Here is a 22,208-nt window from a genome sequence, read left to right on the forward strand (position 1 = left end):
GACCTAAATACAAGACAGCAATAGCTCATCCATTCCATAAATAACTGCATCCACTGCTCAGCCTTCACAGCCTTTGGAAAATTCCAGGCACTTGACTTTGGCAGTCCAAGTGGGAAGTCAATCCCTTTTTTTTCTGCTCCTCCCTTCCCCACCTTCCTGTGTAGACTGTGGAAGGAAGGAATGGCATTAGGGAACATTTCAGATAAGGCAGTAGCAGTGGAAAAGAGCAGATTTCACTCCCAGTTTACAAGGTTTATGATTATTTCAATCACCACCGCTGTACCGATGCCCTCCGTGGTTCAGAAGCAGCAAAAGTTTGTGTGTGTGTGTGTGGCAAGGGGGTGGGGTGGGGGAGAGGGGGGTTTGAGGGCTGCTGGAGGGTGGAAGTGGTGGGGACTGTAGGGTAGTAGGAGATCCTCCTGTTAAGACAGTTTCTGGGGGCACCTTGGTGGCTCAGTCGGTTGAGCATCTGGCTTCAGGTCATGATCTCGCAGTTCATGAGTTTGAGCCCTGCGTTTAGCTCTGTGCTGACAGCTCGGGGCCTGGAGCCAGCTTCAGATTCTGTATCTCCCTCTCTCTCTGCCCTCCCCTACTCGCACTCTCTCTCTCTCTCTCAAAAATAAACATTGAAAAAATTTAAAAAACAAAAACAAATAGAGGTCTCTGATGCAGCTCTCTGTTACAACTCAAGAGCTGGACAGCAGGTAACATTTGTTATTTATAGATTTTCAACTCTGAATCCCAAGAGACTATTTTCCTCCTTCCCCAAGTAGATTTCCAGCAATTAGGGTACACTGTTACCAACTGGAAGATGGTAGACAGCAGCATCTTAGAGTGGAAAGAACACTAGCCTTGGAGCAAAGCTCATCTCTATCAGAAGACTGGATCACTGCTTTTGGACCCTTTCTGCTTTATTTTTACCTTACCTGCACAGTGGAGATAATAATATTCTTCCCTTGGGGATGCTGGGAAGTAGGGTAACCTATGTAAAACACTTCAGTAGTGCCTAGAGCACTGATTGTGTATCTCTTTGCAGAATATCCCCCAACTCCGAACTTTACCTGTTCAGTGATCTTTCCAAGAGAACACAGTATGGTTGAGTGCTGCCTTGGAAAGCAGAGTCCTGGAATTACACCAGCTCTAGGAGCGGGACCAGTGGTGGGAAGACAGACCCGCTGTGGTGCTGATGGCCTGGTAATCGGTACACGGCATCTGAAAGCTATGCCATATGCAACACACACCCAACCATGGGGGCTCAACACTGCTGGTGCCTCATAACAAACAGACCTTACAGAGGGGAGTTCAAGGGCAGGGTGGCAGGCAGGAAAGAAACAAAATGGGCAGGACAGCAATAATCAGAAGCAGGATAATGTCCACGGAAAGGAGACGTGAAAGAGGAAAGCAGATCCCCAGCCTCAGGAGATGGGGGCAGTAGGAAGATTACAAGACTGAAGTCCACCTCTCAGAGCTGGATGCAAAGGCAAAACTACTCCTACAGTGACAAAATTGAGTCTGAACCTAAACTGGCTCAAGTTCCTACCCCAAATTAGCTCTGTTCTTCACAATACCAGTTCTATAAGCTGTTGATAGATTGAACAAAGAGGAAAAAAGAAAAAGAAAAAGTCTTCCTTGGACACAAAGTTTGGCAACTTTGGATTAAACAAATATTAAATAAGTTATTTCTTTACTATAGCACTTTTCAGTCTTTAAAATACTAACTTTAACAGATGAACACAGGGGAAGGGAAGCACAAATAAGATAAAAACACAGAGGGAGGCAAACCATAAGAGACTCTCAGTCTCTCTCTCTCTCTCTTTTTTTTTTTTTAGAGACTCTTAAATACAGAGAACAAACTGAGTGTTGCTGGAGGGGAGGGGAGCGGGGGATGGGTTAAATGGGTGATGGGCATTAAGGAGGGCATGCATTGGGATGAGCCCTGGATGGTATATGTAAATGATGAATCACTAAATTCTATTCCTGAAACCATTATTACACTATATGTTAACTAACTTGGATTTAAATTGAAAAAAATACTAACATGAATTGTAAATCTCTAAAAGAAAGTTATATGCAGTGCTGCCCAAACTTACCTGAACTCTGAATCCTTTAAGGGAGAGAAAGCCAATATTCTAAAAAAATTACTCTTATCTAGAAAGAGTAGTAGTGCCAGCATAGGTCCTGGGAGATGGGGTGTGGCTCCAGCTGCAGGCTGGGTGGAGAGGAGTGTGGAAGTCTGGTGGGTGCCTCGTGATCTTGGTCAGGGTGGGATGGGAGCAACAGAGCCTGAACATCTGGCAAGAGCTATCAGAGACATTAAAAAACATTGAAATAAAGATTAAGCCATACTTTTTTTCTTTGCCTTTTTAAAAGATGAAAGCATGGCTCTTCATGAAACAGCATGTTATAAAACCGTATAGTCTTAGTAAGTCTAAATATAAATCAAAAAAGTCTGGAAGAGTTGAACTCAAAATGTCTATGGGAAAAAATTTTTTTTTGTTTCCATGGTATGATTTATTACCTTTTTTTGGGTTAGTTGCATTTTCCATTTTATACAATAATTGTCCTTCTTTTGTAATTAACTTCTAAAAATCACTTTATTACAGGAACTAATCATAAGCAAGTAGGAAATTAAATAAAACTTCTTGTGCAAATTTCTGAAAGTTTAGAATTTAATTTGGCAGCTTTGGCGATACTGTTTTATTACTTGTTATATTTTTTTCCCACTGAATCTAGCTAGCTAGCCCTGGTTGTTAGCTGGATTCATTTGAATGGACCTCTTTTAGAAAGAAACTTGTGTCCATTTCCTAGGGCTCCTGTAATGAAGTATCAGAATCTGGGTGGCTTAAAACAACAGAAAGAGAGTCTCCCTTAATTCTGGAGACTACAAGCCCAAAATCAAGGTGTTGCCAAAGACCATGCTCTCTGCAGGCTCTAGGGAGGATCCTTCCTTGCCTCTTCCGAGCTTCTGGTGGCTCTGGCAATCATTGGCTTGTAGCTGCATTACTCCAGTCTCTGTCTCCATTATCACATGGACTTCTTCCCTGTTTATCTGTGTGTCTTCCTCTCTTTTTATGAGAACACCAGTCATTGGATTTAGGGCCCACTGTCATCCAATATGACCTCACCTTAACTAACTAAATCTGTGAAGACCTTATTTCCAAAAAAAGTCAGGTTCTGAGTTTCCATCTAGATGGATGTGAATTTTGGGGGGACGCTATTCAATTTACTACAAGACTATAGACATAATTTAGTCCACAAACCTTCTCCTATAGAACTATGTTGACAAGGACCCTAGGGATGTTCACAGCAACATTTTTATAATAGTGACAAAAGGGAACAACCTAAATGTCCATCAACTGGAGACTGGTTAACTAAATTATCATACATCCTATCCTATGTATACTCTATAGCCTTTAAAAAAATGAGGCAAAACTGAGTGACACATATGGAAGATATCCAAGATAAGGTGAAAAAAAAAAGTCATTGGACAGTGTTGAGTATGTTTACATTTATACAATAAGCTCCTACCAATTAAACACCCCTACATTTATGTTTATGTTTTAGGGGATGACTTTGCCTCCAAGTACCAAAAGGTACTTATTCAATTTTTCTGAATCCTACTTAATCCTCACATTAATTTGCTCAGGCTGCCATAACGAAATACCACAGAGTGGGTGGCTTAGACAACAGAAATTTATTTTCTCACAGTTCTGGAGGCTGGTCTGAGATCAAGGTGCTGGCTGATTCAATTACTGAAGACAGCCCTCTTCCTGGCCTGTAGAGAGCCACCTTTTCACTATGTCTTGATATGGTGGAGTGAGATAGTGAGCTCTCTTGGGTTTCTTCTAAGGACACTAATCCCATTATGAGAGCCCCACCTTCATGACCTCATCTAACCCTAATTACCTCCCAAAGGCCCCATCTCCAAATACTATCATGTCGGTGTTAGGGCTTCAACACATGAGTTTAGGGGAAACATAAACATTCAGTGCACAATAATCTTCCTTCCAAAAAATTCAGGCCATAAAGCAGTGCTTATATCTGAACCAATTGAGGCTTTTAAAAATTAGCACATAGGAATAAGTGCCATGAAGGACCTGCATTGGTCATTCAGATACCTGATGTAAAGACAAGTTAGCCCACATCCAAGATAGCTGAAATTAATCACCAGAATGAATCCAAAGTAATCACGCTTGAAGAAGCATCCTGGGCCATCAGTAATGTATCATCATGACTCATGCTATGGTTGTCATTCTTATCCTTTAATAAGATCTGTGGGAATGGCAATCCTCCCAGTTTCCTAAGCAAGTGCTGGAGGGAAGTGCTATAATGGGAACTTGTTAAAATGTGAATTGCACAACAGCTCTCCTGAAATGAAAAAAAGGTAATTGTTAGGGAAGAATGGTATTACTAGCCAACATCTCCCAGCACTGTCTAGTTCATGTCACTGCTGACAGGGGTATTTCATGACACCCGCAGAGCCATAAACCAGAAATTAAAAAAAAAAAAAAATGTAATCCACATAGAAATGACGCAGAAACCCAACAATAACTAGGAAGGTAGTATTTTACCGCTCCCCACTCCCCACCAAATTGTTTTTACACTAAAGGGGTTTGAAATTGCAAACAAACAAAATGGAGGAAAAAAGTTTCCTCTCATTAAGACTCTTACTGACACGGAATAAATCACATCTTGAATAAAATAGTGTGAGGTGGTCCTTTTCAGAATGCAGTGATGATAGGAGAGTTAAATAACACAAATAAACTGGGGATTTGCAATGGAAACCCATTTTATGGAAGCTACAGGACCTTTTAAAACAGCATACTAGGGAAGCTGGTTGGACCACAGAAGAGGGCAGAACAATTATTGTACAGACATTGTTAAGTGGCATACCCCAGAATGTAAGACATTATCTATGAAAGCTTTTTTTTCCCCCTTTAGAGAGATCCATTCTTGCAAATCTGGTTGTTTGAATAGAAAATTTTCAGGGTGCCTGAGTGGGTCAGTCGGTTAAATGTCTGACTTAGTTTCAACTCAGGTCATGATCTCGCAGCTTCATGGGTTCCAGCCCCGAATTGGGCTCTGTATTGGCAGCTCGGAGCCTGCTTGAGATCATCGCTCTCTCCCTCTCTCTCTGCCATTCCCCCACTCGTGCTGTCTCTTTCTCTCTCAAAATAAATAAATAAACTTAGAAAAATTTTTTTTTCTTTGGGGCACCGCCCTGGTAAAGCATGTGACTCCTGGCCTGCAGGTCGTGAGTTTGAGCCCCATGTTGGGCATGGGGCCTACTTAAAATTAAAAAAAATAAAATAAAATTAAAATAAATAAATGAAAATATCCCTTTCAAGTTTCAATCCAAATGCAACTGCTCAGAAAATGGCATAAAGTATTAGAAACAGATAGCATCTTAGACGCCTAAAGTGGTGGTGGTGGGGGGGGGGGGGGTTGAGATTCAAAAACAAATACAAAAACTGTGTAGATAGCCCAAATATAAAGTCACTTGAGGCAACTCACAAGACCTATGGAATCATGGTGTGGGTCTTCTCAGTTTCTTTAATTAAAATCGTATTTGCTCAAAGTCACAAAAGGAAGTTTAAGACTTATTTTTACAAATTGAGTATTTCCATTAATGTCTTATTCAAGGTTAGTCCAGTGGGAGGCATACAAGGAGGCTCTCAGAGACCATTGACTGTTTGCTTACATTACTGTCTTAAGTTCAAACCTTTTAGAGCAGCAAAATGCTCTGGGTCAGTGATTCTTAGTACTTGCTGCACAGTAGACCCATGCTCTACCCTAAGCAAATGAATTAGAATCTCTGGAGTGTGGCCCAGGCATCAATATTTTTAAAGAGATTCCAAGGTGATTCTCCTGTGAATCCGGGACAGAGAACCATTATGCTTCTAGGTTTGGAAATGTGTCATATTATTAACATTTATACTTTTTCTAAATCCAAAAATGGTACCTGCACAATGCAGGTAACTAGGAAAAGTATGGGAAAGCACAATTTAAAAAAATTATCGGAAATCCCATTACTCCTTTATGTGTTTATCATTTTCTCTATGTCTATGAAAGAATAATATGTGAAGTGTTTTTTTTAATGTTTTTATTTATTTTTGAAGGAGAGAGAGAGACAGAGCATGAGCGGGGGAGAAGCAGAGAGGGAGACACAGAATCCGAAGCAGGCTCCAGGCCCTGAGCTGTCAGCACAGAGCCCGACACAGGGCTCGAACTCAGGAACCGTGAGATCATGACCTGAGCCGAAGTCAGAAGCTCAACCAACTGAGCCACCCAGGCGCCCCATATGCAAAATGTTTTTGAAAAAAAAAATGTATTTTAGAATTAGAAGTTACCCTTGGAAGTCATCTAGAAGTCCCTTATTTTAGAGATGAAGAAATTAAAGCCAAGAGTTCCTAACTCAAAGTGGAGTTCATTTGGAGTCAGGATCAGAATTTAGCTTTCCCTTGACTTTTCTTGCAAAACATAATTAGTAAAAACAAACAAACAAACAAAAAACCCCTGAGTCCTCAAGTTTAAATTCAACTTGAAATTCCATTTCTATAAAGGATCTATTATTTCTCATGGTATTCTAATAATCTTAAAAAACAACAACAACAAGCAGAGCTTGCCAGGGAGCACCTTCATCTTTCTCAAGACTTCTAAAGTATTCTATGGAACAATGACTCCATAGGAAGTTAATAGGTGTGATAAGGAAAAAAAAGGGGGGGGGGGCTTCTTATTTAGGTGGATGGGAAATGAAGATTCATTACGGAATCACTTCTCATGGTTTTAATATGTTATATTAATCACACTAAGACCCTCTAGGGTGTGTGTGTAGAATATCATCTACAGTTTTCCTCAAGTGTGTTTGACCTTGGAACACTTTCTCAGTTCAGTCTCATTGTTCACCTCAGTCTTCAAGTTCTTTGGAACATGTTTTAGCAAATTACACTATGAGGATTCCTAGGATAAAGGAATAAATGACCTGGACTAACCTACTGAGGCCAAAGCAACCTCGATTTGGGTTCCAGTTTAAACATTTTTATAGTAAGTGGGGGAGTACTTTAAAAGGAACAGAATATATGATTCGAATGACTAACAATGTTTTCAAAAGTGCTCCTTTACAATTTATTAAAGAAACTTGAACTCAAAAAAAGAAAAAAAAATCCATGAAAACCATTAATTGGATACAATAGATAACGTTCTAAAACGTATTCCCTTCTAGTTTTTACATTTTTTCACATAAATGTAATTATAGTATATTCAGTTCTGTATTATATTTACTTTCAATTAATTTACTCACATTCACTAAACAGTTATTCAATACATCATGTTCTAGGCAATGGAATCAAATATAATTAACACATACCTCCTACCTTTAAGGAATTTAGGGCAGGGTGCAGCAAGAGAGGGGGTAGATATGTGCTCAGGGGATGTCAACAAACATAAATGCAATGCAGTAAGTGCTGTTACGCAGATTACAGTGAGGACAAAGAAGATTGCCCAATAGGGCCAAGACCCTTGTGAAGTCTGAGATGAATCTCAAAGGTTTATCAGAGATAAGAGATAAAGGCAGAAAAGTAGAAAAAAAGCAGGAAAGCAATCCACAAGCTGAGTCTTCCTAAGATCAGATAAATATTTTAGAATGAATTGGAAGGGGAAAAGTGTTTCTTGTTACTACCTTATTCAAATAGTCTATGAACACACGATACTTTTAAAATCAGAAAACAAAGTGGGGATGGAAATCTTCAGCGTCTCCAGATCAGCATCATCTTCAAGGGCCCAAACTCTTTAACTGGCCCTTTTCAATCTTAGCTCTTGATTATATTCTCACCTCATTCCTCCTCCTCCCTCACCCCTAAGCCTATCATATCAAGTAACTTGGGAGTCAAAGAAAAAAAAAAAAGTTTAAAAATACAGTACCATTTTTCAAACCGCCAATTAAAACACATTATAAAGCTGGTGGAATGCAAATGGGTGCGATTTTGCTAGTGAGCATTTAAAATGAAAATTCCTTAAAAATGTGCATAGTCTTTGATCCAGCAACTGCGCTTCTAGGCATTCAATTTAAGGAAATACAACACACACAAGAATGTTCACATTCAATGGTTATAAAAGGGGTAGAAACGGGAAACAACTTAAATATCGAACATCAGGTTAAATTATATAAGTATACAACTGAACACAAAATCCAATCACTATTGTGCTTTTTTTTTTTTTTTTTAATTAAAAAAAATGATGCATACGTAGCGGGCACTCTATTTAACCTCAAAACCCTGGAAAGTAGGCAGATTATCCAACTTCTACATATGAAAAGGTTGAAACACAAAAGATTTAACTTGTCCAAAGTCACGTAAGTAAAGAAGCCAGGATTCAAAAGAAGGCCATCTGTATCTCAGGCCCACGAGCCTTCCCACTTCTAAACTGCCTCCTAGCATTGGGCGGAATGAGCATAGGACTATTTACCGCGCAGGGTTAACGTGACTTCTTAAACACAAAGCTCCTGGGACATGGAGGGCATTTTCAATACTCGAAAGCTACTAAATAACTTGCTCAAGGTCACTCAACCCGTGGTGAATACAGGTTTTAACGCAGATTTGAATCTTGTCTTCCCGGGAGAGCGTAGGAGCTCAGAAGGATTTCTAGGCTTCAATTCCTAACAGGGTCAGTAAGGACTTTCCCTCTGCAAAGCGCACCTCAGAGGTCAGGGAACACACAACAGGCCTCTTCAGAGAGGAGGAAGCGCTCGGGGGTCGTTTTACGGAGCTAAGTACGGTCTGACCTTCACGACACCCACCTTCCGCACTTCCAAGGACTCTCTCTTCCACCCTCCGTCCGCCAATTTCCGGGTGGAAGTGACGTTTACGTTACGCGCCGGAAGCGGGCTTGAAGAGTAAGACAGAGAAGTAGCGGGTGTCAGTGGGCCTGGGTCCCGGCCCGCTTTACAGTGAGGAGCTTTGCAGCTTTGGTAGGTGGCCGTTGCCATGACGGCCCAGGGGAGCCTGGTGGCTAACCGAGGCCGGCGCTTCAAGTGGGCCATTGAACTGAGCGGGCCTGGAGGAGGCAGCAGGTGAGGAGCAGGGGCCAAGCTAGGTAACAGAGCCTTCACCCCAGTACTGCCGCAGAGGAATAAGAACTGATCTCTGAGGCACAACTCTCTGAAAAGGACGGGTGGCATAAAGACGACTCCTGGGGAGCTAGTGGCTTCTCTGCCGCGGAAGTTTCTAATGTTCAAAGGATGTTTATTTTATTCCTCCCAATAGACAGAGGTCTGACGAACCCACGAGAGGGCTTGGTCTAATCTGGGTAGGTGTATCTGAGGCTCTTTGTTCCTATGATTAATAGAACAGGAAATGTGGGATTTGAAGTGTGGAAGGCTGCAGCCTTAGTTTCCTGCTTTGGTTCTTTAGGAGCCGAAGTGACCGGGGCGGTGGCCAGGGAGACTCGCTGTACCCTGTTGGCTACTTGGACAAGCAAGTGCCTGATACCAGCGTGCAGGAGACAGACCGGATTCTGGTGGAGAAGGTACAGAGGTATAGATGTCACAGTAGTTCTTAGGCCAATCCTGACCTACACACGCACCCTCCTCTCCCAGGCAGCATATGACTGACTTACTGTAGGAGTCTTAACCCCAATATTGGTAGATAAGCCGATTGAGATTAACTTACAGTAGTAAAAGTGCTTAATAGTTGGAAAAACAAAAGGCGTTTGAACGACGTAAGAAAGTAGGTGGAAATTATCTACTGGTGCCTGTGCCTAAAAGCTGAAGTCCTCCTTTTACTCTAGTTCCCTTACAACCACAGCTCTAGTTCCCTGACACAACCAATGTGTCAGATATCCTTTTGGCTTTATCCTCACAACAGATGAGAAAGTTTGTTACTTATTACTATTTATTACCTTACCTATCATTCGAGTCTGAGCGACTTCATCTTCTGTCACTTTCCCCTTTGTTCTTCATTCCATTCTAGTCAGAATGGCCTCCTTGCTGCTTCTTGAATATACCTGGCAGGCTTCCCTCTCACACTTTCCTACATGTTCTTTACCTCTTCCTGTAATACTCTTCCCCCAGATACTTTTATGACTTGCTCTCCCATCTCCTTTAGGTCTCTCAAATATTACCTTCTTAGTAGGGGTGCCTGGGTGGCTCAGTCGGTTGGACGGCCGACTTCGGCTCAGGTCATGATCTCATGGTCCGTGAGTTCGAGCCCCGCGTCGGGCTCTGTGCTGACAGCTCGGAGCCTGGAGCCTGTTTCAGATTCTGTGTCTCCCTCTCTCTGACCCTCCCCTGTTCATGCTCTGTCTCTCCCTGTCTCAAAAATAAAAACGTTAAAAAAAAATTAAAAAAAAATTACCTTCTTAGTGAAGCCTACTCATGGCACTCCCTATCCTGTTTTCCCACTTATCCTTTCCTAATTCCTATATTTTTCCCATATCATTCATGTATATGATATAGTTACTTTATCAACTGTCTTTTTTACGTTGGTAAGCTCCAGGAGAGCAGATTTTTGTTTCCTGACAGCTAGAACACAACCTGGCACTTTTTTTCATCTCAGCCTTAATATTGTTCAATACCAAATGATCTTCATTTCATGAATTGCAGTGATTTTTACAACATGAAAATGACAGCTGGTATCAGTGCCTTTCTTGATAAGTATATCACTTTTCATCTTGGTACATCAAATTGTAGTATTATGAATAACATGAAAGTATTAAAATGGCCTGATTTTGCAGGTAGATTATTATACTATAGAACACTTCTGTTGTATGGATGGTTTGATCTTTAAACTCCAAGATAAGTGATCTTTTATGGAAGTGACACATCAGGAACTGCTTACAAATATGGCCATTTATTCTTTTAACACGAATAAGCTCAATGCATAGTGATATATTCTGTTACTAGATTTACTTAATATTTTGTTTAGGATTTTTGCATTTAGTTTCAGGAGTAATGTCAATCTATAAGCTTTTCTCATAATGTCCTTGTCAGGTTTTGGTATTTATGGGGCCCCATTTAATGAGTTGCAGAATGATCATTTTTTATTTTCTGAGAGTGTGTATAACATTGGCTTAATTTTTTCCTAAAATGTTTAGCATTTGCCAAGGAAAACCATCTGGGCTTAATTAAAGATTCAGTTTCTTAAACAATTTGAGGACTATTTAAAATTTCAATCTAATATATTATGCTGTTAGGTAGTTCTTCTAGGAATTTATCCATTTCCCAAAATTCATAATATGATCACTTTAATACACTGCAAGAACTATAGAGATGTTCCTCTTTTATTCACAATGTAAAATATCTCTTCTTTTTCCTTCGTCAGGCTCTCCAGTATTGATTTTATTAATCTTCAAAAAAAAAATGCCTTCAGCTTTGTTTACTTAAAGAAAATTTCATTAATTTCTTTTCTCATTTTTATTTCCTTCTCATTTCTGTGGGCTTTATTCCTTTCTCTAACTTCTTGAAATAGATGCCGAGCACAATGTGGATGGAGCTAAGGAGTATTATCCTAAGAGAAATGTTAGATGATTTCACTCATCTATGATTTCATATGATTTCACTCATATATGAAATTTAAGAAGCAAATGAGCAAAAGGCGGGGAGAGAGAGGTGCAAACCAAGAAACAGACTCAGAGGGGAGGTGGGTGGAGGCATGGGTTAAATAGGTGATGGGGATTTGGGTGCACTTGTGATGAGCACCTTGTATGAAGTGTTGAATCACTATAATGTACATCTGAAACTAATGTTACACTGTATGTTCACTGGAATTTAAAATAAAAGCTTTTTAAAATTTTTAAAAGAGAAATAGTTTTCTAATATGTATTTAATTTCTTCTTTGATTTGTTGATTATTTAGAAAACATTTGTTAATTCTAACATGTAGGGAGTCTTGTTTTCTTTTTGTTACTGATTTTTAGCTTAATTGCATCATAAGCAAAGAACATGCTTTGTAGGATTTGGGTTCTTGTGAGCTGACACTTTCTTCATGGCTCTGCAAGTGGTCAGCTTTTCTAAGTGTCTCAAGTATGTTTGAAAAGAAAGTGAATTCTACAGGTGTTGGGTGTAATGTTCTGTATATGTCAGTTGGGTTAAGTTAATGTCATTCAGGTCTTCTGTATCTGTTTTTTCCTTTTTTTATGTTTATTTTTGAGAGAGAGAGCTTGTGAGCAGGGGAGGGGCTGAGGGAGCGGGGGACAGAGGATCTGAAGCGGGCTCCGCACTGACAGTAGAGAGCCTAGTGCGAGGCTTGAACCCATGAACCGTGAGATCATGACCCAAGCCAAAGCTGGACGCTCAACTAACTGAGCCACTTAGGCACCCCCAGGACTTCAATATCTTGATTTGTCAGTTTGTTTTTTTAGTTATTGACTGTGATGTGCTAACTCCCATCTTGTGGATTTACCTATTTCTTCAGTTGTAGATGGGACAATGATAGATGCAGAAGTACAAGAACCAAAGTAGGGAAGTCTTTCTTTTTAGTTAGATCATGGGGGGAAAATAACATCTGGAAAACCAATGGGGAAAAATATTACAAATGTTGAGGTTGCCTTATCTTTAGTGGAAGACAAAGCTTCTTGTGGCAACATGAAGGGCAAAAGTGGTGGAACTGAGGAGTCGGTTCAGAAGCACAGAATTGGGAATTGTGTTCACTTCACCTTAACATCAGTGATCTGACAAATGTGGGACGGAGGATACAGATCATCAGTTAAAACTGTGTTTGTTTTAGCGCTGCTGGGATATCGCCTTGGGTCCCCTCAAACAGATTCCCATGAACCTCTTCATCATGTACATGGCAGGCAATACTATCTCCATCTTCCCTACTATGATGGTGTGTATGATGGCTTGGCGGCCCATTCAGGCACTTATGGCCATTTCAGCCAGTAAGTATTCTTGATATAACAACCCTTCCTTAAGTTTTAAGAATTGAAGACATATTCTTAGGTGAAACTCATGAAAATCTTTAGTACTGCTGTAGGCTAGTTGCCAGTGGGGTGGAGAGGGGTGTACAGGGAGGTGATGATAATGGCGGCAGCATGGAGGGGAGGGACTTATCATGGTTTTTTATTCACCTTCAGTGGTCCTATTTGCTCTCTTTCTTTGGGTCTATATTGTTTTAATAAATGACCTGATTCATATTGGGGAAAAAAAAAACTTGGTTTGTTCTCTCAACAGCTTTCAAGATGCTAGAAAGTTCAAGTCAGAAGTTTCTGCAGGGTTTGGTATATCTCATTGGAAACCTCATGGGTTTGGCACTGGCTGTTTATAAGTGCCAGTCAATGGGACTGTTGCCTACACATGCATCAGATTGGTTAGCCTTCATTGAGCCCCCTGAGGTAAGCCAAAAGAAAAGTTAAATTTGGGGCAGTTGTAAATAGTTGACCCATTTGAGGGTGGAGGATTTGAGTTGGTACTAGAGCTTATTTTTTAAGAAATAAGATTCCTTGGGAGTTTGGAAGTTGTTATTTTTTAAGGATAAAGTGAAATAGAGCCTGTGATTAAATAAAGTAATGTACTTGATTCCAGGAGTTAGTTCAACACCCCTTCACCTTTTCTTGTTTCAGAGGATGGAGTTCAGTGGTGGAGGACTGCTTCTGTGAACCTGAGAAAGAAGTACCTGGTGCCTTTGTATCAGGATCCCATTTACAACCTTTTCATGTCCAGTGGTTCCTCCTTCACATGATCTTCACATGATCACTCATGCCAACAAGAACCCAAAGCTCTCTTTTCTCCATGGTGAGGCCCAGAAAGACAAGTATGTATCACTACACACACAAACCATACTACAGCCCTTGACTGAAAATAATGTAGAAAACTTTATTTATGTTTCCAGTACAGAGCAAAACAACAAATAAAACTGTAACTCTATGTAAACAAAAGAATGGCCGCTGCTAAATCGAGAACCACAGCAGCAGCTCCTTTCAATAAATTAAATGGTCGAGAACAATGCTTAAAAAAAAGTTGCACAAGTTTCCCTTAAATCTATTTTCCTTAATATTTCACTTCTATTTAACACAAGCTGGAACATAAAAATTCTGTTGGAGACACTTGTGGAAGATGTAAGAAACTAATGCTGGATTCAGATTATACATGATGAAAAGAAAAATAAACCAGACAAAAAGGGCACGTAAATATGCTTACAGTGTAATCGCTACTTTAATATCCACAATAATGGATTTTTAACACATGTAGGGGGCGTGAGGATTGGCGGGATAGTCGGGGCCACAGCCATCTGAGGCAAAGGAAGATACACAGTAATGATCTTTCCCCTGCCAAGAGGAACCTGGCATCTGTCAAGCAGATGCTGCAATTCAAACCTCAGCTTTTAAGATAGCTTTAGAAGGCAGAGGGCCAGCATCTGGAGAATGGATATTGTCATAATCTGCCCTGGTAAATCATAGCTGAGACTTAAAAGCTGAATCTTACTCAAAAGGCAGGAAGAGGTCTTTCCTTTCTCTTCCTTCTTGAAACATAAAAGCCCCTTCCCCTAAGGTGCATTCTCTTATCAAGTTTTCAGTATTGCTTTATTTGCAGTGATTAGAAGAGACAAGACACTTTGCAGACAAACAACATAAGCAACACACGGACATGAAATGCTCTAGACGGAGATGAGTTTAAATCTGGCCTAATAACCATTTTCCCACATAATGGTGATTGTATGTTTTAAGGGCTGAAGTAGCGGCTGTTATTAGTAGCCACTAACTCCGTTATCCCTTTTAAAAGATTCTTATAGAGCTCCAACCACAAAAAGCTCTTCTAAAACCTTGTTTTCTGCCCATATTTTTTCTATATGGAAAAAAAAAAAGATCAACTACTTTGGCCAGAGGATGTGTGTAAATGTAGAGGAATTCCTGGGTAGGCTGACCTTTAAAGACTGGGGTGTCAATATCTTGGGTCCTAAGGAACCTATTCCACTACTGTGGACTCAATTCAACAATGGAGTATTACGGTGGAAATTGTAAACAATGCTTCTACCCTCTGCAGGAAGGAGCAGGAAAAAGACTTAAAGATTGTGTCTGCTTTGCTACCCTGACTGGGTCTTGAGGTTGAAAAAAGAGCAAAGGGAACAAAATGACTCAATTTCTGAAGCCATACTGAAGAGTTTTCTCCTCTGCCCCGTAACAGTCAAATGAATAGTCTGCTGATACCTAGGTTTGCTTCCTCCAAATCCTATTGGGTAATCAAAAAAGAGTGGCACTATTTATCATTAATAAAGTGATTCAAAATCAGTCATGAATACAGTTAAGATAGTTTCTCTAAATACTTATCCTATAAAAGAAATGAACATTTCACATATTTGCAATTACTACTCCAGGTGGTTTCCCTATGCTTGAAAGCCAGGTGTTTTAATGACCAGTAAATGAGCAAATAAAAAGCTAAGCTTGCACAAGTATTTCCTTGACACATTTAGAGCTTTCTGAAAACAACTGTTATAGCAGAAGACTGTTGGCTTGGATACTCTTAGTTCAAAGCAAAGTTTCTGCAGTCACAAGAATAGAATTGAGAAAAGAAAACTGCTCATACTGTGGGCATTTAGGTGAGTGCCTCAAGTCTTTGCTATGGCTTTGGAAATGAGTCCACAGGATTCTTAGTGAAAGAAATTCCTTGAATCAGGCCAATGCCAATCATATGCCACTTTAGTGAAGCAGGTAGGGAGAGGAGCAGCAGCTCAATCTTTGGCACTATGGAAGGAGTATGGCTCTGGAACTTCAAATCCCATTGCTAGATTCCCCCTTTAAAAGACAGTCCAACGCTTTTGGGGAAGGATTTCAGCCAGTCTTCCTAGTGTTTGTTCCTGATTTTTGACCTATGCCTGCCTACCAACCCAGAGGGCATAAAAAAAAGGGAGAGGAGAAACTGTTGGGCACTATGCATCATCATCTAGGTTTCCTAGATAACAACTTTAATGTTTGCCCTTGTCGCATAGGTAACCACAGACTGTGTTTCAGTAGATCTTAACAGCTACCATTTGGAGTTACCTTAATTTGGCCATTTGAACACAGCCTGAAAGAAAATTTTCCACTCCAACTTTAAAAAACAATTTCCAGGATAATAATGCCTGTATTACAATCTTAACCACAATCGATTTTGAGAACCAGCTGATATATATATATATATGTGTGTGTGTATACATATACATGTACATATATGTATATATACATGTACATATATGTGTATACACATGTATATATACATGTATATATACATGTATGTGCATGTATATGTATACACACATATATACATATATATACACACCTACGTGTGTGTGTGTGTGTATAAATACACACACACACACACACACATATATATATATATATATATATATATACACACCAACATAGTATATGTACTTAAACCTGGTATTTGGGGAGAATCTTATTTTGGAGGAAGAAGTAAAGGCTGCAGCCATGTGTCAGTTTTTGTATATTAGTACCCTAACAGAAAATCAGAGTCCTGGAGAACAGTGGATTCATTAAAGAAAATTAGCTAAAAAAGGTTTTCATCCTGGTTTGCCACAGGTTATCTCCACAAGGATGTTAGGTCCCCATACACTTGGCTGTGATTTCTTTAGTATGATGAAGCTGTGTCCTCTGGCTGTTACCACCATGGTGTCATCACTGGACCATGACTTCTGAGACTTCCCTTTAATGTTGGACCTGTACTTGCTTTCGGTCTTCAGTTGAATTTCTAGCATCCCTTTTGCCAATTCATTTTTATTGGTTTAGCTTGTTAATTCTAACTTGACTTCAACTGGGACAGACATGGCTTTTAGGACTTGACCAGTGTTCCAATGTTGAGGGAATATTTGCTTCTTCTGTAAGGATGGCAGATCATATGACAGCAAAGAGCAGAACTATTTGTACTTTTTTTGCACAAGTACTTGAGGCTCAGCCTGTCAAGAGTTCAGTGTGATGTGTACAGAACCCAGGCCTACTTGATGGGAGTAGTAGTAAAGAGCTGGCACTTCCACGAAGGATGGAAGCCTTTTAGGAAAGGTGAGGCCAAGCAGAGTCACTCAGGAGTAGATTATGAATAAATGGTGATCACTTCACTGCCACCACCTCGGACAAGGAGGACTCGCTCTAGTCCCTCGGTAAGCACTTCTAGGAACTCCATGTCTTCAGAATTTGTCAAGGAGACAAACAGGTGGGAGAAAAGCATATTTTTATAACCTGACATGATAATCTGGGTTTATCTGACTACAAACTTGCAAAATCAACATGCTTGTTTTACTTACTATATACTAAGAATTGAAGAGATCTGAACTCTGGAGTCCATTTAACCCTGTGAAATAATCCAGGAATCTAGTCCCTTTGCATATATAATACAAGATCTCTATTAGATTTTTTTCTAAACATTACTTAAAAAAGTGGAGGAAAACCACAAATAACATGTTCATACCACATAGCAAAATAAGCCAAAAAAGAAGAAAACGTCACAACAGGGCAGCTTAGAAGACTGCTAGAGAGAACCCAAGTAATTTCTAAGTGAAGCTGCTCAAGTCAGATTTTTCTGCCAATTCTTTTTTTCTTAATCTTTTTTTGCTTAGTGGTACTGGTGCAAATGGGCCAGTCTACACCATTGCCGTTCTGAAGGGGCCCCCTGAAAACAATCCTGGGATGAGGGTCTGAGGAAAAACCCTTATCTCTTTTTTCCCTTTGGAGGAGGTTCCACTCCACTGCTTCTCCCCTAACTCCATCCGCAGGAGCTTTGCAAAGCGGGTAGAGCTTGAAAAGGAGAAAGGATGTGGGTACTCTGTCTCTAGGACTGTCAGAAAGGGTTCTATACCATGAAATATTAGAAGTCATGATGCAAATTTACCACCTATAAAGTCTTTTTAGGGTTCAGAGAGAACATATACACCCACCTCCCCAAAAGGAGATTACTCTCACTACTTTGTAAGAATTCTTGCCTAAGACTTTTAACAGCCTTCCCTCCTCAAGAGGGAAATGTGGGCACAGACAATGACTTTTAAGGTTACCTAGTGGTCTCATCTAAGAAACAGGCTAAGATTTTCCTTACTGATAACCCCACTCTTGGAAAGGATACAGTTTTCATCACCCTCAGGGTTTCGAGGTGGCCCTGGCATATTCAACAAAACAAGCTTTGCTTCATGGGACTTGTTAACTATAACCTCATTGAGTTTCACTGCTGTATGCATCCTCCTCACATTGGACTGGTCCCTGGGCAGGTGGAAGGGAAAAATAGAGGTGGTTAAGGCAAAGAGAAAGCTAGACATACAGTTAACTTTAAAAACCTTGAGATACAGAGCTTTTTTGCAATGACTATGAATAATGCAATGAACAAATGATTTCTTTATTTTAATATTGTGGCCTGGGTTTTCTCATTCGACGTTTGCTTGTTTTATGCCGGGAACAGAACATGGTGAGGAAGAAGGGTGGTTAGCTTGTGTACAATGTTAACTGGTAGCTGGTATGCACAGGGAAATAACAGAGATGGCTGGATTTGGTGTGGAATGAACAGACTTTATCCTGTGTATCCAGGCAAAGTCACATGTATGCCACTGACTGGGATACCATGTTATGTGAAAAGCTTGTGAGTTGGAAAACTTACGGACGCATGTTAAGCAGGTCCTGGAATCCTTCCATCGACTTGGCCTTTTGTCCCCGGGATGCCATGTACTTGTCTTTTGTCCAAGTCATGTGCACCTTCTCCTGATAGGTTTCTGTCTCTTCATCCTCATCAGACCCAATGCTGGTCAATCGCAGCATTGAGTTCCGGTCTTTCACCAACTGTGCCTGAGGAGGGCCCAACACAGCTATGACCTCTATACCCAAATCTCTCTCATGCTTCAGCTTCAATTATTTTCAAACAATAATGTAGGGTTACAGTGGAAGAACTGATAAAGTGGGAAAGAAAGAATCTGTCATCCTAGGAGAGCAATAGAGGATCATCCCTTTCAGTGACAGACTTCACAGGGCCAGGATTCAATGAATACAGGAAGGTCTCACCTCTCTGTCCCGCTCGGTTTTGGACAGTCGCATGTGCCGGAGCATCTGGGATCTCTGCTCCATCATCAGGGTGCGCTCATAAGTATAAGCTGAAATGTCACTGTCATGCTGCCGCCGATCACACGCAGCATGGGCAATAAGCACAAAGGGGAAACAAGGATCAGCCATACGTTTTCTTTTCCACTCACTAAACCAGAGAAAGTATCACAACATCAACCTAAGTTTCACCCCTGTTTTGTCCAGGCACTGAGCTATGTAATTTTGCGGACTGTAGATCAAATATAGAAGCCCTGAGAGTCTTCCATAAGCTAACCATTACATATGTTTCCAAAGCACAAACTCTACTTTAAAAACATTTTTTTTTTACTGCCAGGTTACTAAAGCAAAACAAAACAAAACAAAAAGCTATGTGTGACTTTACCACACGTATATAAATTAAAATTAAAAAAAAAAACCTGTATTAAGCAGACAAGAATCTGGCCAAAATACAAAGAATGTGTCACAACCAAGAAAGCAAAAATTAAAAACACCAACTACACATCACATACATAGTCTACTTCTCTCGATCACTATATTAGGGGTTTGTTGGAACTAAGGGATTAATTCACATTTGCAGCTGAACAAGTTCCAAACCAGAAACAGCTCTAGGAAGACAGGGTAGGAAGTGGGGGAAGGGTAGTCTTTGTGATCTCAAACTCTTTCTCACCATCTCCACCACCTCCACCTCTGCCTCAATGCGCAGGTGATAGAGGAAGGTGGCCAGGTCCTTCTTCATCTGAATACTATTGTCTTCTAACTGGGCTACTGTGAAGATCCGTATGCTGCATTTTCGCCACACCTGAGAAATTACCATACAGAAATGGAAAGTGAGAGGCAAGAAGGCAAAAAAAAAGAATTATTTCCTAAAACGCAAGCCATTTTTTGTTTTAGACAACCTTGCTGTAGTATCAGGGTATTTGTTTCCAGTTTCTTACTTGCTAAATTATGGTACTGGGGCAAAAGCTTGACTAAGAAACACATTTAAAACATTTTAAAGAAGTTCTTAATTTCCTAACAAGAAAAAAACTGGCAAAAGATGATATGATACCTTAAGAGGGTGGTGTATTCAGGTAGAATACTGATGGTACCACAGAGACTATAATAGCTATTTTTTTTTAAGTTTCTTTTTTTGAATGTTTATTTATTTTTATTTATTTATTTAAAAAAATTTTTTTTTCTACGTTTTTATTTATTTTTGAGACAGAGAGAGACAGAGCATGAACGGGGGAGGGGCAGAGAGAGAGGGAGACACAGAATCGGAAACAGGCTCCAGGCTCTGAGCCGTCAGCCCAGAGCCTGACGTGGGGCTCGAACTCACGGACCGCGAGATCGTGACCTAGCTGAAGTCGGACGCTTAACCGACTGCGCCACCCAGGCGCCCCATTGGTATTTTTTTTTTTAACAGATGTGTTCATTTGTTAATGTTTTTCCAGCAGCTCATATGGAACTTTATTAATTTGCTGAATTTCATGTGGAAATAGGTAGGTACCAACTACAAAACCATTTCTCATAAGGTTGAAACTGGGATCATGGGAAAGCTAAGAATAATCCCCAACTCTTCTGATCCTAAGCCCCAACACTATAGAATCAAAGAGGAAGGATCTGTCTAGTGAACCAGGACAAAACTTAATTAAGGGAGATAGACTTTTTTCAAAAAGTGTCTAAAATACCTTGTGCTGTTTAAGTAGGAATGGTAAGAGCATGAGCATCCCCCCATCATGCACAATCCACCACACATCAATGTTGCCCTCAGAAAACTGCTCCACGTTGCTGGGAAAGAAGGAGATGTTTTTAGCCACCAGCAGGGCCAGATGGGCAGCAGTTGTCACTCGAACTGTGCCTAGGGAGAAAACAGAATCAGGATCAACAGAGAGTCCTGCCTTGCTTCCCACCATGTCAGATTGTTTATTTATTTTGAGAGAGAGAGAGAGAGAGAGAGAGCAAGAGAGAGAGCACAGGGGAGGGGCAGAGAGGGACAGAGAGAGAATCCTAAGCAGGCTTTGAGCTACCAGTGCAGAGCCTGACATGGGGCCTGATCTAATGAACTATGAGATCATGACCTGAGCCAAAATCAAGAGTCAGCTGCTTAACTGACTGAGCCACCCAAGTGCCCCAAGGATAATGCTTTTTTTTACACTTTTTTTTAAGTTTATTTATTTTGAGAGAGAGAGAGAGAGAGAGAGAGAGAGAGCGAGCGAGCATGAGTGGGGGAGGGGCAGAGAGAGAGGGAGAGAGAGAATCCCAAGCAGGCTCCGCACTCTCAGCACAAAGCCCGACATGGGGCTTGGTCCCACGAACCGTGAGATCATGACCTGAACCGCAACCAAGAGGTGGACACTTAACTAAGCCAAGCAGGTGCCCTTTTTTTTTTTTTTACACTTCTTTAAGCAAGGTGTTCTGTTTACATAGTAGGTTATACCTCATCGAGCAACAACAATCATTGAGAAAAACCTGAATAACACAATTAGATTCAGAACCATGATTTATGTTACTAGATATATTCTGATCACTACATTTCTGGGGAGGAGGCAGGATATGTGAATTTTGGAGATTTTGATTAAAGATGATCCTTCCAATTCCTGTGAGAATGTCAATGATAGGAGATCGTAAGTGAAAATATGGCAATTTCAGTAATAACTCCCAACATAATACATGACAGAGATAAATAATTCATGAACATAAGGTAAAGGTGGAGGGGTGAGTAGAGTAAGGTTATTACTGTTAGCAGTCATTTAGGTGCCCTTATAATACTCTGCTTCAACAATGGCACAGTCTCCACTATGGGGTGGGGTTAAGGTAACAGGGATATAGGTCTATCCCCTCTTTGGGCCCTCAGGATAAAATGAAAAGTGTTCTGTACCAATAAAAGTCTTCCAAGCTCGAGCATCTTCACTCTGGCGCCAGCCATTAGGCCATCCCATCACCACGGTGTTGTGCTTCATGCCCCCAAGGCCACATGACTGGATGAGGTGGGAAATGCCCTCTCTCAGCTTGGCCGCCACCACCAGCTGGCAGAACCCTTTCACCTTCTCTGCCTCCATTAGATGCTTTATGGTCTGGAAAAGAGAACCTCAACACTGAATTGCTTCACACTGAACCTTTTTATTTATTACTCTTCTCCTTATTATATTCTCCTCCTCTTTAACAAACTCTGCGTAAGACCATACCTCCTACAGAAACGTCCAAAAAGTTAAAATTAATCCGATG

The 22,208-nt window shown here is 40.5% G+C and overlaps 3 protein-coding genes across 9 annotated transcripts in view; 1 reads left to right on the plus strand and 2 right to left on the minus strand.

The window, feature by feature from the left end:
• The window catches only part of KATNBL1 (katanin regulatory subunit B1 like 1), a 60,527-nt gene extending 51,691 nt beyond the window's left edge, over nucleotides 1-8,836 (minus strand). The window contains exons 1-3 of one of the 2 annotated variants that reach the window (XM_045059591.1): nucleotides 8,795-8,834; nucleotides 4,169-4,368; nucleotides 2,091-2,301 (exon numbers count right to left, since the gene is read on the minus strand). The gene's annotated coding sequence lies outside the window, so the exon portion shown is untranslated. Of the gene's footprint in view, nucleotides 1-2,090; nucleotides 2,302-4,168; nucleotides 4,369-8,794 lie in introns of both variants that reach the window. The other variant, XM_045059592.1, reaches the window with a different exon arrangement.
• Nucleotides 8,837-8,855: 19 nt separating this feature from the next.
• EMC4 (ER membrane protein complex subunit 4) lies at nucleotides 8,856-14,121 on the plus strand. 4 transcript variants are annotated; one of them, XM_003987307.4, is made up of 5 exons: nucleotides 8,859-9,067; nucleotides 9,408-9,522; nucleotides 12,719-12,872; nucleotides 13,165-13,325; nucleotides 13,554-14,121. In XM_003987307.4, the coding sequence occupies exons 1-5, from the start codon at nucleotides 8,982-8,984 to the stop codon at nucleotides 13,587-13,589; spliced, it is 552 nt and encodes a 183-aa protein (XP_003987356.1). In that variant the 5' UTR covers nucleotides 8,859-8,981; the 3' UTR covers nucleotides 13,590-14,121. The 4 variants fall into 4 exon arrangements, with proteins under 4 accessions (XP_006932724.1, XP_003987356.1, XP_023111310.1 ...); XM_006932662.3 differs by lacking the exon at nucleotides 13,165-13,325 and having other exon boundaries at nucleotides 8,856-9,067; XM_023255542.2 differs by lacking the exon at nucleotides 9,408-9,522 and having other exon boundaries at nucleotides 8,925-9,067.
• Nucleotides 13,787-22,208, minus strand: part of SLC12A6 (solute carrier family 12 member 6) — an 87,746-nt gene continuing 79,324 nt past the window's right edge. For all 3 annotated transcript variants that reach the window (XM_019832715.3, XM_003987308.6, XM_011283087.4), the window contains 7 exons: nucleotides 21,862-22,057; nucleotides 20,672-20,841; nucleotides 19,669-19,800; nucleotides 18,963-19,070; nucleotides 18,565-18,749; nucleotides 18,040-18,173; nucleotides 13,787-17,108 (listed from right to left, as the gene is read on the minus strand). In XM_019832715.3, the coding sequence (XP_019688274.1) occupies nucleotides 17,017-17,108; nucleotides 18,040-18,173; nucleotides 18,565-18,749; nucleotides 18,963-19,070; nucleotides 19,669-19,800; nucleotides 20,672-20,841; nucleotides 21,862-22,057 (1,017 nt within the window). In that variant the 3' untranslated portion in view covers nucleotides 13,787-17,016. The remainder of the gene's footprint in view (nucleotides 17,109-18,039; nucleotides 18,174-18,564; nucleotides 18,750-18,962; nucleotides 19,071-19,668; nucleotides 19,801-20,671; nucleotides 20,842-21,861; nucleotides 22,058-22,208) is intronic.

This window comes from Felis catus, chromosome B3, assembly GCF_018350175.1.
Source record: "Felis catus isolate Fca126 chromosome B3, F.catus_Fca126_mat1.0, whole genome shotgun sequence".
Taxonomy (NCBI): domain Eukaryota; kingdom Metazoa; phylum Chordata; class Mammalia; order Carnivora; family Felidae; genus Felis; species Felis catus.